General features: G+C 37.2%; 2 protein-coding genes across 8 annotated transcripts in view; one reads left to right on the forward strand and one right to left on the reverse strand.

The window, feature by feature from the left end:
* Window positions 1–6,812, forward strand: part of NFE2L3 (NFE2 like bZIP transcription factor 3) — a 42,044-nt gene extending 35,232 nt beyond the window's left edge. For both annotated transcript variants that reach the window (XM_049893218.1, XM_049893217.1), the window contains one exon: window positions 526–6,812. In XM_049893218.1, the coding sequence (XP_049749175.1) occupies window positions 526–1,785 (1,260 nt within the window). In that variant the 3' untranslated portion in view covers window positions 1,786–6,812. The remainder of the gene's footprint in view (window positions 1–525) is intronic.
* Window positions 6,340–16,731, reverse strand: HNRNPA2B1 (heterogeneous nuclear ribonucleoprotein A2/B1). 6 transcript variants are annotated; one of them, XR_007518391.1, is made up of 13 exons: window positions 16,503–16,731; window positions 13,418–13,453; window positions 13,210–13,320; window positions 12,862–13,008; window positions 12,357–12,567; window positions 12,106–12,207; window positions 11,953–12,033; window positions 11,459–11,521; window positions 10,068–10,187; window positions 9,701–9,823; window positions 8,924–9,006; window positions 7,424–8,769; window positions 6,340–6,866 (listed from the first exon to the last, which is right to left on the reverse strand). XR_007518391.1 is itself a non-coding variant. In XM_049893221.1 (12 exons), exons 1-11 carry the CDS (start codon window positions 16,506–16,508, stop codon window positions 8,945–8,947), a joined length of 1,062 nt encoding a protein of 353 aa, XP_049749178.1. In that variant the 5' UTR covers window positions 16,509–16,731; the 3' UTR covers window positions 6,340–6,866; window positions 8,924–8,944. The 6 variants fall into 6 exon arrangements, 5 of the variants coding, with proteins under 5 accessions (XP_049749178.1, XP_049749177.1, XP_049749176.1 ...); XM_049893221.1 differs by lacking the exon at window positions 7,424–8,769; XM_049893220.1 differs by having other exon boundaries at window positions 6,340–7,560.
* Window positions 16,732–16,745: the final 14 nt, after the last annotated feature.

Here is a 16,745-nt window from a genome sequence, read left to right on the forward strand (position 1 = left end):
TATTACACACAGTGAGATACTGATGGATTTAGATAGTGATATTTTAAGATTTTAAGTGTGCATGCTAATTATTCTTCCTGAAGAAACTATGTTCCTTTAAGGAAAGTTTGCTGACCCGACAGAGGTAAACTGAAAATTCTCCTTCATAAATATTTTTTAGAAATAACAAATAGACCTCTCAATTTATACAATAAAGCTTGCTGAAATTATGATTGGTATTCTGTTGATCTGTAGATGAATTTAGAGAGAATTGACATCTTAACAATATTGAACCATTCAATCCACTTATTTAATAGCAAAGTGAGACCAGCTTTTATACTCACCTGATTAAGTTTTCTAAATCTTCAGGATATTCAAAAAAGTTATTTTCCTAAGTTTAGCATATTCTAATTTAGGCTCACATCACATATTTAATTAAGGCAAGTGATTCATAGCTAAGGGCATAGCCCTTCCTGTTAATATAGGAGAAAAGTGTTATATAGTTGGGTTATCCATGTTTAAAGTGCTTTTTTTTCCCCTTTTCAGGGCATTTCACTGGGAGATATTTCTCTTCTTCCAGGCAGTAGCAATGATGGCATGAATTCCTCAGCACATTACAATGTAAATTTTAGCCAGGCTATAAGCCAAGATGTGAATCTCCATGAGGCCATGTTGCTGTATCCCAACAATACATTTAGAAGAGATCTAGTAGCAAGGACTTCACAGCCACAAGAACCATTTCTACAGTTAAATTTTACCACCAATCCTGAGCAGATTCTTTCTGGAACTAATTTGACAGGATTTCTTCCACCCGTTGACAATCAGATGAGGAATCTAACAAGCCAAGAACTTCTTTATGACCTTGACGTAAACGTATTTGGTGAGATAAATTTGATGTCTTTGGCCATGGAAGAAGGTTTTGATCCAGTGGAAGTTTCCCAGCTTTTCGAAGAACCAGATTCTGATTCTGGGCTTTCCTTAAATTCAAGTCACTGTAGTACCTCAGTCACGAAGTCTAATTCCTCCCACTCTGTGTATGAAGAAGGGGCTACAGGCTATAGTGATCTTGAATCTTTTCCCCATCATGACTTAGAAGGAGCTGTAGGCTACTCCCCAGAGCCTAGCAAGCTTTGTCACATGGATCACAGGAGTGATCCTGGTCTTCATGAGGAAATTGCATTTCAACACGTATTTCATAACCATACTTACCATTTACAGCCAAATGTACCTGAATCCACTTCTGAATCTTTTTCATGGCCTGGGAAGTCACAGAAAATAAGTAGGCTTCTCAATGACACAGATAGAAACTTAAGCCGTGATGAACGACGTGCTAAAGCTCTGCGTATTCCTTTTTCTGTAGATGAAATTGTTCGCATGCCTGTTGATTCCTTCAACAGAATGCTGAGCAGGTGCTATCTGACAGACTTACAAATATCACTTATCCGTGATATCAGACGAAGAGGGAAAAATAAAGTTGCCGCTCAGAACTGTCGTAAACGCAAATTAGATGTAATCTTGAATCTAGAAGATGATGTATGTAACTTACAAGCAAAGAAGGAAACTCTTAAGCGAGAGCGAGCCCAGTGTAACAAAGCTATTAACATAATGAAACAGAAACTGCATGACCTTTATCATGACGTTTTCAGCAGGTTAAGAGATGACCAAGGTAGGCCAGTCAATCCAAACCAGTATGCTCTTCAGTGCAGCCATGATGGAAGTGTTTTGATTGTACCCAAGGAACTTGTGACCTCAAGCCACAAAAAGGAAAACCAAAAGGGAAAGAGAAAAAGTGAGAGAAGAAACTGAAGATGGGCTCCATTTTATGGATATAGTAGTAATATTGAGAAACTGGTGTTAACTGGATCACAAACCACTGAAACTAAAGTTTAGCTTTTTGAGTTGAGATTTTATATACAAAATATAACTAGTGTTTTAGTATCTTCAATTACTACTACTTAAATCACCCAATTAAGAGTACACTTTAAAGCTTACATGGTCAAGAAGTTTAGGACTTCAAGGTCAGACTTGTGGGAAATTTGGGGAAAGCCACTTTTCACGAAGTCCTCTTACTATAAGGTTTACACATAATATGCTCATGTTACCAGGTAACATGAAAACCTGCTATGACTAATCACTTTGGTAGCCATTTTTGTTAAGATGGTCACTTCAACAAGAGCAAACACTGCATCTAAATTAAGATGTATTCATTTTTTATGACTTGAAATGCAAGTAGCCTTTTTTCATTTGGTCTCTTAGCACTGAAATATACCGAAAGCTTTTCAAAAGCTATTTAATTTTTATGAACATTTATAACTGAAAATAAATTTTATATTTGAAATCATTAAAAAATTCTTTTCTATTTTATACAGAAATTCTAAGCAAATTTACCTTAGATATTTTTCTCCCAAAATACCCACATTCAGGAATAGAGCAGAATATCTAGCAGACAGGGCAGCACTGTGATCATTAAGATTTTTTTTTACAAATATACTGCTTACTTGGACAGCTCTAAAATCAAGGTGTCAAAAAACAAAGAGAGCTTTAAAATATTAGCATATTAGGCTTTAATGCCTGGGCTCCAAAGTCTCTAGTCATAGCTGGAAGAGGTTAGCCTGCAGGCCTTCCCCCGTAACTAGGGAAAAAACAGAGCAACCTGCATACAGGGAAATAGAGCTCCTTATACGAATTTTTTTTTTTTTAATTACCAATCAGGAAGCAGCAAGGAATCTGCCATCTGAAGTTATGGGTTAAAAATAGCCACCTCAAATTCACTGTGTGGTATGACTCACTCCGAGCAAGAAAAGGTATATTGGCCTATTAAACCCATAGGGTCCCTGGCAGCCCTAAGGCCAGCTGGTAGAGGTGTTCCCAGATCCTAGAACATACAGGTGTCACCAAAAAACTCATGAAGCTTATTGTCAAAACATTACAAGCCATATGAAGAATACCTACCAGTCAGCAAATGACACAGACTTTACAAAAACTAGAAATAGGAACCATCTGAAAGACTTTTAAATGTCTAAAATGGGCAAAAAGAACCATGTGGTTAAGAACAGGAGAGTAAGAAAAAGGTGGATTTGAAAATCAAATAGCAATCCTAGTAGTAGTTAAAATAAAACCAATTTAACAGAAAACAAGTGATTGTGAATTTTCTTAAGATAGCTATGACAATTCCCAAATTACCAAGTTTTGGGAACATCAATAATGTTTTTAAAAACGTTAACAATATGTACCAGTAGTCCAAATCACACACACACACACACAATCACCATCGAGTCTATTCTCATAGTGACCCTGTAAGACAGAGTAGAACTGCCCCATTGAGTTGCCAAGGATCACCCAGTGGATTTAAACTGCAGACCTTTTGGTTAGCAGCTGTAGCATTTAACCACTACACCATTATGGTTTCCACTGGTAGTCATGTTCAATTTCCCAGTTATCAGAATTGACTGTCAGAAGTTTATGAAATAAGAGTGAAGTGCTTAGACTTACAATGTAGAATGTTAACTGGATTTTCATGGTTTTCCATTTTAAATCGGTCCCAGACATTTCACAAGCCCTATGTTGCAGCAAATTCTAGATAAAAACAAACTTATCACTTGTTAATCTTAACAGGTTGCTTTTGGGTTTTCAAAAAATCTCGGGTGTCAGCTTTAATAATACAGCATCAGGACACGCTGCAGCAGAAGTTTCCTGTCAAGAGTAGCCTTCACATGTTGGACTTGGCACTTTGTTCCCACGCCACTAATGTGACAATAGGACAGAGCATCTAACGGGACAAAGAATGTATACAAATGGTAACCCAAACTGTAGAGCTCAATCTGGAAGGTATCTGGTGTAGCACAGCAGCTGAAGTTCTGTAATTCAAACACCCAGCTTCACAATGATTTTACCACGAACTAGGTTTTTCCTAACAATAGGTTTTTCCTAACAGTTATTCCTCCAAGCCATGTATTTGATTCTATGTAAACTGAAGCCTACTTTCCCCGAAATCTCATGGGATTTTAGTCCAAACTCTTCAGAAATTGAACTTTCGTAAGGATTTGCCGCCATTATCACCTGCCTAGTTCAAGTCTTAACCACACAAAAACAAAAGCAGGTTTATCACGAAGTTAGGAAGAGGTGCATATACTGTGCAGAAGTCTAAGGCATCTAGTCAGCTTCAGATCACTTTAGGAAGCCACTCAATTTTCAAGAGATCTGTTCTAGTTGAAGCTCTACACATCTTACCAAGTTGAGCCAAGCTGTTCACACAGCCATTTGAACCATTTATCAGTCCTCAATCTGACCAGGATAAAGCAACAGATACACATTGTTAAAATTTCCTGAGATTGAGAAAAGATACAAGGGGGAATGGACTGTCATACTCAAAATGTTTGGTATGGGATGTAGTAGAGAACGAAGGCCCCTTTGCACTAGTAAACGTAATAACACCATTAGACTAAATTAACTTTTATATCCTGCACTGCATAGTTTATTAGTTGATGTAGTTTGCATGTGCCTTTTCCTTCTTGAATTTGGCCCAAATCTCATTTTGAATAGGTCCTAACATAGTCCTTCAGACACAAAGCAAAACATTCGATGTAATTTGGTATCTGGTCAGTAGGCTGGTATGTAGAACACCTTTTTCTTTTCCTATTAAATCCCTGGAAACTTCATTTTTGGACCAGATCATGAACATCTTAACAGATGAAAGGGGCCATATATATAATCAACACCAAACACTGTGTACAAAGCAAAAGCATCTAGCTATTTGTGGAGTTCCTGTTCCAGTCAGACTGAGCTCCAGATCCAGGTTTTAACCATACAAGTACTTTATAAAATACATCTTAGGCAGTGTCTTCAAATTGTTTGGTCTCTGCCTTCTTGAGCAATCCATTTACCTCCCTGGTTTGAGTTATTTAAATCATAAAAAAGCTATCATTTGTTAGTTGCAACATTACAATTATGTGTGGTATGCCAAACATCTGGCCACAACATACATCTGCTTCCGACCTGAAATGTAGATTTTAATGTAATTAAGATGTCATGCATGTACCTGCACTTGAGTCTAAAATTAGTCTCCCACTTCATATAAAGGCATATACCCACATACTTTTGAACTAACACACGATTCCCCTCTTAAAACATCCCTTAGTTATCTGTAGGATAAGCAAAGACTTTACGCAGTGGTAATGTCATTTTATTCCATTGCACAATCTAAAGCTTCTACAAACTAAGGGAGACACTTCAAACTGTATGTAGTTAGCCAGCCTCCAAGATGACTCCCAACTATCCTTGCCTCTTGGTAATCATGAGTAGAACCCTCCTACGTTATGACCATTAGAATAAAAACAGGTGATATATTTTTTGCAGCTTCTCCCCATTCTCTTGGAACACCCAGCACCAACTTACCAGCCCCACACATACACAACTTGGGAAGTAAACTATTAGGCACCAATCAAGTCTTACTTAATTGGTAAGCGAAAGGCATTGTGTACAGTAATGAGTTTGTGGCTCAACTATTCACTTTTTTAACATAATGGGCTATGCAGACATGGAAGTTATGCTTAAATACAGCACCCTATTCTATTATTTATTCTATTATGAGGATAGTCTAGGGTTAAATTTGTTTATATACACATGGAAAAAAGGCCCACTTCGAAGACGTGGTCTACTATACATTTTAGAAACATCCTTTCTTCTTGAATCCATTTTTTGCCATTAAGCATTTCATTTCCCCCTGGTTTGCAATATTCCCTTAAATCACAGCTGGTTATTTGAAGTTATGTGCTATTCTTAATACACCAATTTCATTTACTGTCATCCACGTTGAACTTCTTGGTAGAGCCAAACCATTTTTTAGAAATCTTCAAAGTCATTTTCCCCCCAAACAAATGAAGCCAAGTATCCTGACAAGTTTGTAGTCTATGGACAAAGTAGCTATCTGAAATAGAAAAAAAGCTTACAGTACTTCAAAACTTAGGCTTGTTATCCTTATTTCCATCGTCAGTTTGACTTACCTTTGTGAAAACTAAGTAAAAACCAAGACAAAATGTAGTTAAAACAAGTCGCTTAACCTTACTGCTGATGTTTGTGTTTTCTCTGTTAACTCAAGTGACTGTCCAAGTAAGTCATGGTTATCACAGGTTTCAACCAAGTTTAACCCCCTTATTTTAAAAAAAGGGGGGGGGCCACTGCTACCCATTCACTTAGTGTAAAATGGGAACAGAGCTGACATTTGACATTTTTCACCTCAGTAATTTGCATAAGCCAGTTAATTTAGACTTAAAATCTGTGGTATTGAAACTACACCAGCAATGTTAAACATACAAAGTAAACCGAGAAAATTTACAGTATTCAAACGCTGAATATACAATGTACGGTAAGGAATGGCATTTTATTAGGGACAGCCAATAATGTCCACAATGCTTTTCTCGTTCATGTAATATCAAAAGAAAATGGCAATATGCATAGATTTGTGAAATTTCTTTAAAAACTGAGGGGATGGCAACCTTTTAGACAACTGTTTATAGAACAAGATTCGCACATTTTATGTGTAAGCATTACACCAAGTATTTCAATACAAAAGTATTTATTTTATAAACTTTATATTTAAAATAGAATTATCTGTCTACTCACAAAACCTAATTTAAAACATGATACATTTCTCTAACTGACTTTGTCACTATTTTACAAACAATACTCAACTTGTAATTGTTTTATATTAAGAACCTATACTAAAATGAAGTTTGTATTTTGTCAGAAAACATTTCCCTTTAATCTTAAAGTGCTTTTTAAATGAAGGCACCAACAAGAACTACTTTCAGATGGTACAGAATTTCTTATTTCTCGAAGACTCTGTGGTTGACCACTTCTTCATTAGTTACCTGCAGCAAGACACCTTCCTGCCAAAGGAAAAAAAAAGTATCTGAAGAAGTTTATCATGTTTGTTGAAAGAGCCTAAATAACTTCAGTGGTGGTTTTAGGATCAAAGAAGACTCAATGGTGAATACAGTAGAATATGCCCTTATTATCATCACATTCCTGAAAAGGCAATAAAGCCAGGTAATGAAGTCCTCAAAGACATTCAGTTTAAGAACTGAATTTCAGCAGCCAACCTACATCTCTCCTAAAGGGTAGGGTACTAGGAAATGATTACCACATGCACACCCAACTAACTATTTAGCGTTGGATGCGATAAGGATTTATAATGTAGTCAGACACTTTAAGGTATAAACACTATTATCTGAAAGTTTCAGATAATCATTTTGCCCTACCTTCTCCTTTATCCTGATCAGCATGTAAAGCTAGAACAACCATATCCAGTAACAGAAGATCAAAATGTCTTTATTAATAAAACTTAGTTCACTCAAAACGCTTGATCCGAGAAATGTGAATTCACAAGGTTGTAACGATGGGAAATTTCATGATGTATTGCACTTGCAGCCTAACTTTTACCTACCATTTTACTACCAACACCACTGAAGGAACCAAGAAAAGCTTTATTAATGATCACTTGGCTTGCCTCAGCTGTTGAAATGAAGAACTTTACAGTCCTTTGTGGCAGCAGAATATACTTGTCCATGGTTCATATCAATGCTAAAATTCCAGCAGGGAAAAAAATGATATGTTAAGCACCTGAATCTTCATGGAGGGGGAGGGGATGGGAAAGAAGGAAAAAAAGGGAAAAAAAACAACCAAAATAATTTAAGTAAATGACAGATTGGAAAACAGGGTTTACAAATTATTCTCTTGAGTTTATAAATAGTTAAACTCAATTTATAGCTATGTTAAACTACATAAGAACCACTATACTGAAATAGACCATTGAAGAGTATTAGTTTATCTTTTGGGGAGGAAAATTAAGAAAGAAAAAGTAAATAAGATCTTACCTAAAGAAGTTTAACTGAAGCTTAGAACTACTTTGCTCTACACCCTCAGCTTTCGTTGGCATCCTTATAAACTACTGTAGTTAGAAAGCTTTGTAGAAACAGCACAGTTTTTTAATACTGGCTGAACTTAGTAGCCGTCAAGAGTTCTCTTGTACTAGACCTGTGTCCCTGAAGAGTACCTCGCTGGGGTTATTTCCTTTCCTTGCATTGAAGAAGCGGCATCTAAAAGATCTAAAAAGGTGTTTCTCCTTGCAGAGATATCCCTTAAGTTATCTAGATAATTTAATCCTGATGAATTGCAGACAACACACTCATATCTGACCAGCATTTATCTTAACACAAATATAACAATGACTTTGCAATGGACCTTAATTATACTACCCACTCCTTAACTTATTTAAAATAAAAAGTCTATAATTACACAATTTCCTTTAGAATTATTTTATTAAATCATAAATGTACAACAGCTTCTTAACTCTACACACGCACTTAAATTTTTTAAAGGAAAACGTTATGTCTTATTACACCATGATCCTGGCTAATAGCTTTTCAAAACTTTGAGAAAAATCTTAAAAAAGGTTTCACATGTCACCTGAAACTTACAAATTTAACATTATCAAAGAAGGAATGCTTCTACACTCTTACAAAGACCACTAAAAAGAAACAACAATAAAAAGCTAAGAAACTGTCTCAAAGGCATTTTTTTTACAATCCTTCCTCCACAGTAAGGTAATGTTATTAAATAATCCAATCCATTCACAAAATGGCTCTCTGCATCTGCTCTGGTGTCTTCTGCCATATCACTGCATATTTATGCATGACTGAGATAAGAGTTTCCTTAACATTGTTATTTCGATAACCTGAAGCTGTTCTGTTACCTCTGGGCTCTCATCCTCTCCTATTTATACAGTGAAGCCTGTTTCAACAGAAGTAAAGAGTAAAAAAAAAATAGGTTATGAAATTATCCATCTAACCAGATTTTAAGGAAAGATTAACATCCTAAAATGCTTTTACTCCTGCTGCTAGGTCTCCCAAGACAATAATAATTGTAAAACTCAAAAGCTACTTACCCATGTCAAATAGGAGGAAGCTCAATATCGGCTCCTCCCTCCATAACCTCCACTTCCTCCACTGCCTCCTGGACCATAGTTTCCTAGAATTGTTGGAACAGCAAGAGAAGGCAGGCTTACTTTGATTTCCTATGATCAGCATCATACTATATTTGATTCTGTTCTGTAACTATCCATTCTTTAACACAAGTAAACCACAGGATCATTCTGTTTCCAGGTAACAATTACTTGGGAGACTGACTATTCATAATGCTAGTCCTTCAGAAGGTCCTCTGCCACAATTGGGAGTAAGGGATTGAAGAGCAAGAGTATACAATGCAGGAAAGGCATGGAAAATCAACTCACTGCCAGTAAAAACAATTATCTGATACAGGTTTAGGATTTACTAAATTAAACTTTCAGGATCCTTAGACCCTGAGTTCAACAGTCAATTTCTACCACTTCAACAATGTCACTTGGCCATCTCCTTCTAAAACATAATCAACAAATTACAAAGGGAAAAAAAACTGTAACCTGAAATATTTAAACTACTTTCCTCATTTCAAACTATCTTGCACCATGGATTACCCACCTCCACCACCTCACCTCCTCATCTGATTGCCAGCCCCAATTGTTTGCTGATGTAATTCTGGAGAATTTCTTCATTTCAGCATTCAATAGGAACATTACCCAAATGTGAATACAGCTAACATGTTATTTTCCATTCTTCAAATAATAAAAGATTGTTCCTTTGGCTACCCAAAAATTTGAAGAATCTGATTTTTAGTTATAGATTACCTCCACCATATGGTCCACCCATGTTCCTGCTACCACCAAAGTTTCCACTCTTCATCGGACCATAGTTAGAAGGTTGCTGGTTGTAATTTCCAAAATCATTGTAACTTCCACCTCCATAATTTCCTGTAGGAAATTTCGGAATTACTAGTTTTGCGTAATAGACCTCAGAAAAAAATACAAACAACACTGATACATGCTAAATATTTAGAATAAATCTCCCACAAAAAAAGTTATCAGAATAACTGTGATATACCTATCTACGATTTTCTAAAGGCAACTACTTACAACAACAAAATGAAAAATCTCAAGGGTTAAGTCATTATTCTCAATCCAATTCCCACATAAAGGTTGCAGGTGAATTTGTTACCTCCTCCATAGTTGTCATAACCACCTCCGTAGCCCCCACCCTGGTTGCCATATCCAGGTCCTCCACCACCATATCCTCCTCTTCCTCCTCCATAACCAGGGCTACCTCCAAAATTGCCACCTATTATAAAATAAGCTTTTAAGTAATTACTTAATACTTTCAATGCCATTTGAACTGTCTTATCACACCCATTTCCAGCTTTCTAAAAACATATACTCCTATAAATAAAAATATTCATCATGACATTTGTAGGACAGCCTCAAGGGCGGAATACCTCTTTTCTTGGTAAATATTTGGGAGCAGAGGTAACCTATTTACAATCAATTGGATAAAACCATTTATGGAGATTTAAATACCATTAATGCCACAGCTCTCTGAACACTAGAGATGTTATGGGTCCCCTCGAAGGCATCTTGAAATACTTCTGAATGTGTACTTAATACGAGCAAGGGTAGTGAAGGCAAGTAAGTAGCATGGGTCACTGATTTAAAATAGAAGAGCTACATTCTTCTACTGGTCCAAAGAAGTTCCCACTCAACATTTTCCTGTGATTTATCATGCCTCTACCTTAAAACAATATGCCCATTACCCTCTGAGTAGAAATGGGAGGAGGACCAGAAATAAGCAAACTTTTACAGAATTCATAACTTCTTAAACTGTTTACAGTAAATCTCAAATTACTTACTATAAATGTTAAGAACTCAAGCTTTGTTATAAAATTTAGATTTCAAAGCAAGCTTGAAATAAAGATATGTAGGATTAATTCCAAGTCATACCAAATGAGTGACAAAACCAGAATTTGCTCTGTTACAAATACAGCTTTAAACATCCCTCTCCTATTAGGATACCTGCGGGCAAGTATCAATTACTTTCTGTACTCCAACAAATGGTACATTCAGTATATGTCACTTGACACGCAACAGCAGCTCACAATTGCATTTATCAGCCAGGAGCACAGTCTGATGAATTTTTTTGTAACATTATCCTAGGGGACGGGACCATCATCTAACACAATTGCTCATTCATGTACTTCCCTTGTGTGACCTTGGATAAACCTAGTGTTTTATGATTTTTTCAGAGAAGTATTATTTAGATCACATCTACGCCCAAATTTTTCGTTTGAGAAACTGTACAATAACATGTTTAAGTCCTTATTTAAAATCCACCCTTTACAAACTATACTAAAACCTACAAGCGTACACTTTCCTACAGCTGAGACACAAACTATAAAGGAAAAACCGGATAATTAACCCATTATTACTTAGGCCTTTTACAAATATATACAGTAAAATGCAAAACACTTAAAAATTTAATGTACATAATGTACACGAGTAAGCAAATACAGTGTCATTCTCTAATTCACATAAACCAAAAAACAGGAAGAAACTGACCTCCAGGTCCTCCTCCATACCCATTATAGCCATCCCCAAATCCACGACCACTTCCATATCCATCTGTTAAAAGGGGGAGGAAAAAAGGATTATAATCCTATTAAATTTCTAACACTTCTTTCCTCCACACTTCCTACTACCACCTCTTGATGAAACTGATAATTAGCAACGCTACAACTTCTAGTTTATTAATACTACCTAATCTTGGGGCTTTAACTTGGCAAGCCTTCAAATAGAGGTTGCCTTTATTTAGGCATATGCATGACACGGGACAGGACCAAAGTTTGTTGCTACCTATTACACAGTTAAATCTGAAACCTAAGACAAAAATCTTAGCATAGACAGATTATCTTTAAGCCTACAGGCTCACTATTAAGAGTATCTCACATAATCTTATGGACAACTACCTAAAACTAAGATATCCTGATTGTAATCAAGCCATATTTCTTCAATCAAATACATTCACCCTTTAAGCATATAAAACTTGAGCTTACCAGATCCTCCTCTAAAGTTACTTCCTGGTCCAGGTCCAAAATTTCCACCGCCACCCCGTGAATCCCCAAAACCAAAGTTGCCTACAACAAATTCACTGTTAGTAACAAGCGTTTATATAAGTAAATGAAAGAAAAATTGAATTTAAAAGTTACCTCCTCTTCCACTTCTAGAACTTTGGACCTCCTGCATTTCTTGTCTAGACAAAGCCTTTCTCACTTCTGCATTATGACCATTGATGGTATGGTATTTCTGCACTGAAATGGAAAGTTCACAGGCCCTTAATCAGCATTCAGTAACAGTAACCAAATGGTAAATCAGAATTTACGTTTTAATAGAATTACAGACATCTGCAAACCCAAAATATACACAAGAGCCATCAATCTAGAGCCCTATAGACACTTACATACAATTTTATCCACAGGATCATGGTCATCAAAAGTAACAAAGCCAAAGCCTCTTTTCTTTCCAGACTGCCTATCAGTAATTATCTCAATAGTATCAATTTTTCCATATTCCTCAAAGTAATCTCTAAGATGATGTTCCTCAGTATCTTCTTTAATTCCACCAACAAACAGCTTCTTCACAGTTACGTGAGCTCCTGGTTTTCCAGATTCCTAAAATAACATTTTCAAAAAATTACCGACAGAAAAGACCACAAGCATGACTTGAAGATACCATATGAGCACCACGTATCACTTACATTCTACGATAAATACCAAATAAAGTAGTAACTTACGAAAAAACCCTAGTTAGGGAGAAAAAAAAGTAACTTAGGAGGAAAAAATTCAAAAACCCAAGACAGCTTTAATAAGGCAACAGCCTATAAACTAAAATTTAAAATTTAGTTCTTTTAAAAATTTATCTTCAGCAGGACTGCATTTTCCTCACGTTTATCATGTTTTGCTTACCTCTCTTGCTACAGCACGTTTTGGCTCAACCACTCTCCCATCAATTGAATGGGGTCTTGCAGCCATGGCAGCATCAACCTCAGCCATGGATGAAAAGGTTACAAAACCAAATCCTCTTGATCTTTTGCTTGCAGGATCCCTCATTACCTTTAAAACGAAACAGTAAATTTTAGCATTAAATCTCATTACTTGTACTGTAAACTAACAGCAATAATCATGATGATTTTTTTTTTACTATACTGATTTAAGAAATGGTGATGGGGAGGGGCTGCATGATTCATTTAACACTTTTAAGCCAGAAGCCAAACAGTTTAAGAGCTAGTATCGGATCTTTCACAGTTAACCTACCACACAGTCTGTAAGTTTTCCCCATTGCTCGTAGTAGTTCCTCAAGCTTTCTTCTGTGGTTTCAAAGCTTAAGCCACCAATGAAGAGTTTACGGAACTGTTCCTTTTCTCTCTGGAAAGGAAAACACCATTTCAATTTTTATTTACATTTTCTCTCTATATGCAGGAAATTAAATTCTTAAATATGAGGTGACCTGCTGGCAGAGTACCTTTTTCCTCTCCAAAGGAACAGTTTCTAAAGTTTTCTGGGGGGAAAAAAAAAACTTACATCAAATTTAAACCATATGTTAAACTGCATATTAGTTGTGTTACACCAAAAAAACTGTCTCAGCTGAACTACACAAGCTTCAAAGTCATTAATGCCTGATCTAAATTTACTTGACATAAATTTATTTTAAACAAACGTAATTATCATTTATTTAAAAGCTTTCTGGGGAGAAAAAAGTAAATATTCTGCGGTTCTTGAATGGTTATTAAAAGACTACCAAACTTTTACACAATCCTATGTCCAAGACATAAAACTTTGCTTTTAAGTAATAAGTAAACACTTTCAAAAAAATTCAAAAATAACTCTGGCTCTTTACAACCCGTGGTTGACTACGTATTTCAGAATTCAGTATCTGAAAAGTGCCATAATTAAATTATTTTCCCTTAACTGCCCCCTCTGGTGGTAGTTTTAATGAATCTCATCCAAGAAAACTCCAAAAAAAATACGGATTTCCCCCATATGCCCCCTGCGGGGCATTAAAGGTTTAAGATAGGTACAAAAATAAGCTCTCTTGAGCAAGGCAGGTTGATTTTATAACCAAAGTCTTCTACAACTTAAAAAAAAAAAATCGAATGCAGTTTTTTTTGGGGGGGGGAGGCTCTTGTATTTTGTATTTAAATGACAGTACAGAAACAATCTGGACCACTCTGCTAACCACAAAAAAATGTATTCACCTTATATATTAATATTTTTATTTAGCATAAGCATCTCACATTAAAAAACCCAACAAGAACGCTTAAATGCACTTAGAAATAATTCTGATGATTGCACAAGTTGAAAGTAACGTCTGAACTATACAATTAAAATGTTTAATAACTAATGTTTCGTTATATACATTCTACCACAATAAACAAAAATGTTTAAACCACCACCATAATTACTTGGTTTTTACTTATTACCACATTTACCAATAACACATTTGACTGGCTTATTTAAAAAAAAAAGCTCGGGCATACGGATTTTAATGTTCATCTGGCAAACTAGGGCATAAAACAATGTCTTAAATTTTACAAGTTGAAAAGAAAAAAATCTGAGCTGAAATTTTTAACACCTGCAAACATGCTACATTAAGAGCCCCTTTATCTGGGGTAATCATGGTCGTTAAACCTGCCTTACAGGTAGGTAACTTGTTAATTTTGAAAAAATATTCATAAACCAGGAAAATAGATTATATATCCAGGACAAACTACTGTGAAAGTGTAACAGACTAAAAGGTCAAATATATTTTCAAATACAGGAAGTGTTTTATTCCCAACAAGTATTACTGCTTTCAACCAATTCGATGGAAGTTCCTTAACGCAGACGATATTCTCCCGACTGCTCAAGAGAATACAGTAGAAGCCAATTCAGTCAGGGACTCCCCCTCCCCCAATATGGTTAAGTGTTTTCTGGGTTCTGAAAATGAAAAATAGAATTAACTTAAATTACCAAACTAAGCCCTTGAGCTACTGAAACAACAACACGCTGTCAGAACGGGTAACTATTTTGGATTCTCAAACTAATTTTTTTTATTCTATACCTTGTCACTAAAAACATCTCTTTAAACCCAAATCAATCACGGACATTTAATGCAAAAGCACATCCACAATCCTTAAAAACCAGTAACAAACGGCAAAAACGCATTACTTACCTCGGTCTGTTCCAAACTTACCCGATGTCCACTATCGATTATAAACAAGGTTATTTTATAAACGTGCTTTAGGGTCAAAGAAAATAATCAGGTAGACCCCCTTCGCTTGAGACCTTACGCTTAATCAATGCAATGACCAACCATGATTGCAAACAGAAATAAGAACAGCAAATAACAAAGTTCAAACACATAGCGACCTAGGCCCGAGACAGTTTTGGGCATAGCACTACAACGCATTACAATTTCGAGCCAGGATACAACTAATAAGTCATTTTTATTTCACTTTGCTCTGAACTTTTGGCTTGTCGTTCATGAAGATCCGCATGTTCACCCAGCAAACATCGAATTTTCACATAATTGCTATTCTGAATATGAATAAATCCTACAACTTATATATTAGTCCTTAGAATAATAAAAGATTCTGGAAAGAATATTCTCCCCCACATAATAATCTTCCCCACTGCCACCTCGTTCGTAATCGATACTAATCTAATGGCTCTAAATTTTGATATTTCCAAGTTTTCTGCGGTTAAACGGTCTTTTTTTAATCACTGCAAACCCAGAAAAATCCGTTATTAAAAGAAACACAAGCTGGAAAACATGAAACGGTTTCTTGGTAATATGGCTTGCCTAAAGGCCAGGCCCAAGGCCCAAGGCCCTCGGCTGTTACACCTTCCCTCTCTCGCGCGGTACCAACTGGCCCAGCCGAGCCTCCTCCCCACCCCCCACTCTTCTCTGTGGCTTCTGAACGCAATGGCGCCATTTCATCGAGGGGAAGGAAGAGCGCCTTTAACGAGGTGCGCAGGACTTAAAAGATCCGAGCTCACAAAACACACGAAATTCACCTCGAAACGACGTGGAAACAGCCCGAGAAGAGAGAGAAACAGTTAACTACTTCTATTCGGCAACAAAGTGATCACAGTAGTAGAATTTAAAGAGCAAAAACAAAAACGCTGCGAGGAAGGAGAGAAATGAAAATGGCGGCCGCCAAATCCGGTTCCCGGGAGAGAGGGGGAGGGGAAGCTCCGCAAACTCACGAGGGCCCCAAGCCCTCCGAAACGCTAGGACGCTGAGGCCCCTAAGTTGGCGTTTTTAAAAAGGGAATAGGAACTCCCGCCTCTGCACCCCACTTTCACTAAAGTGGGACTGCGTCCGCCATGTGAAAGTTCCCCATCCCCCAAACCAGTAAAAGGAAATGGCGCCGGGAGGCCGAGGGCGGTGGTGTACAAGCAGGCCTCCGCTAAGATCCCCCACATAAATGTCACAAGATCAACCGCCCCGGGAGCGGTCCGACTTCACTGCCGCTCTCCCACGGAGGCGGGTGGTCAACTTCCATTGAGGCGCCAACGGCCTCACCATGCCCTCTCCAGTAACTCATTGATTTCAAACCCGTTACCTCCATCGCGGACTCAGTCGCTTCAGCCCGATTTCCCGCAGCCGAGCGAGATGAGAGAGATCTCCGCGGACGAACACGAACCGGACTCGTCCTGGCGCTGTTGTGAGAGCTGCCGCTGCTCGAGAAACAACACCGCTAGGAGGACCTCCGCACGGGACCCGGCGCTGCTGCTACTGCCGCTAGAGCCGCTGCCGCCGCTTTTCTAGAACCTTCCCTCCGACTAACGCGTCCTCCCTTACGTCA

This window comes from Elephas maximus, chromosome 8, assembly GCF_024166365.1.
Source record: "Elephas maximus indicus isolate mEleMax1 chromosome 8, mEleMax1 primary haplotype, whole genome shotgun sequence".
Taxonomy (NCBI): Eukaryota; Metazoa; Chordata; class Mammalia; order Proboscidea; family Elephantidae; genus Elephas; species Elephas maximus.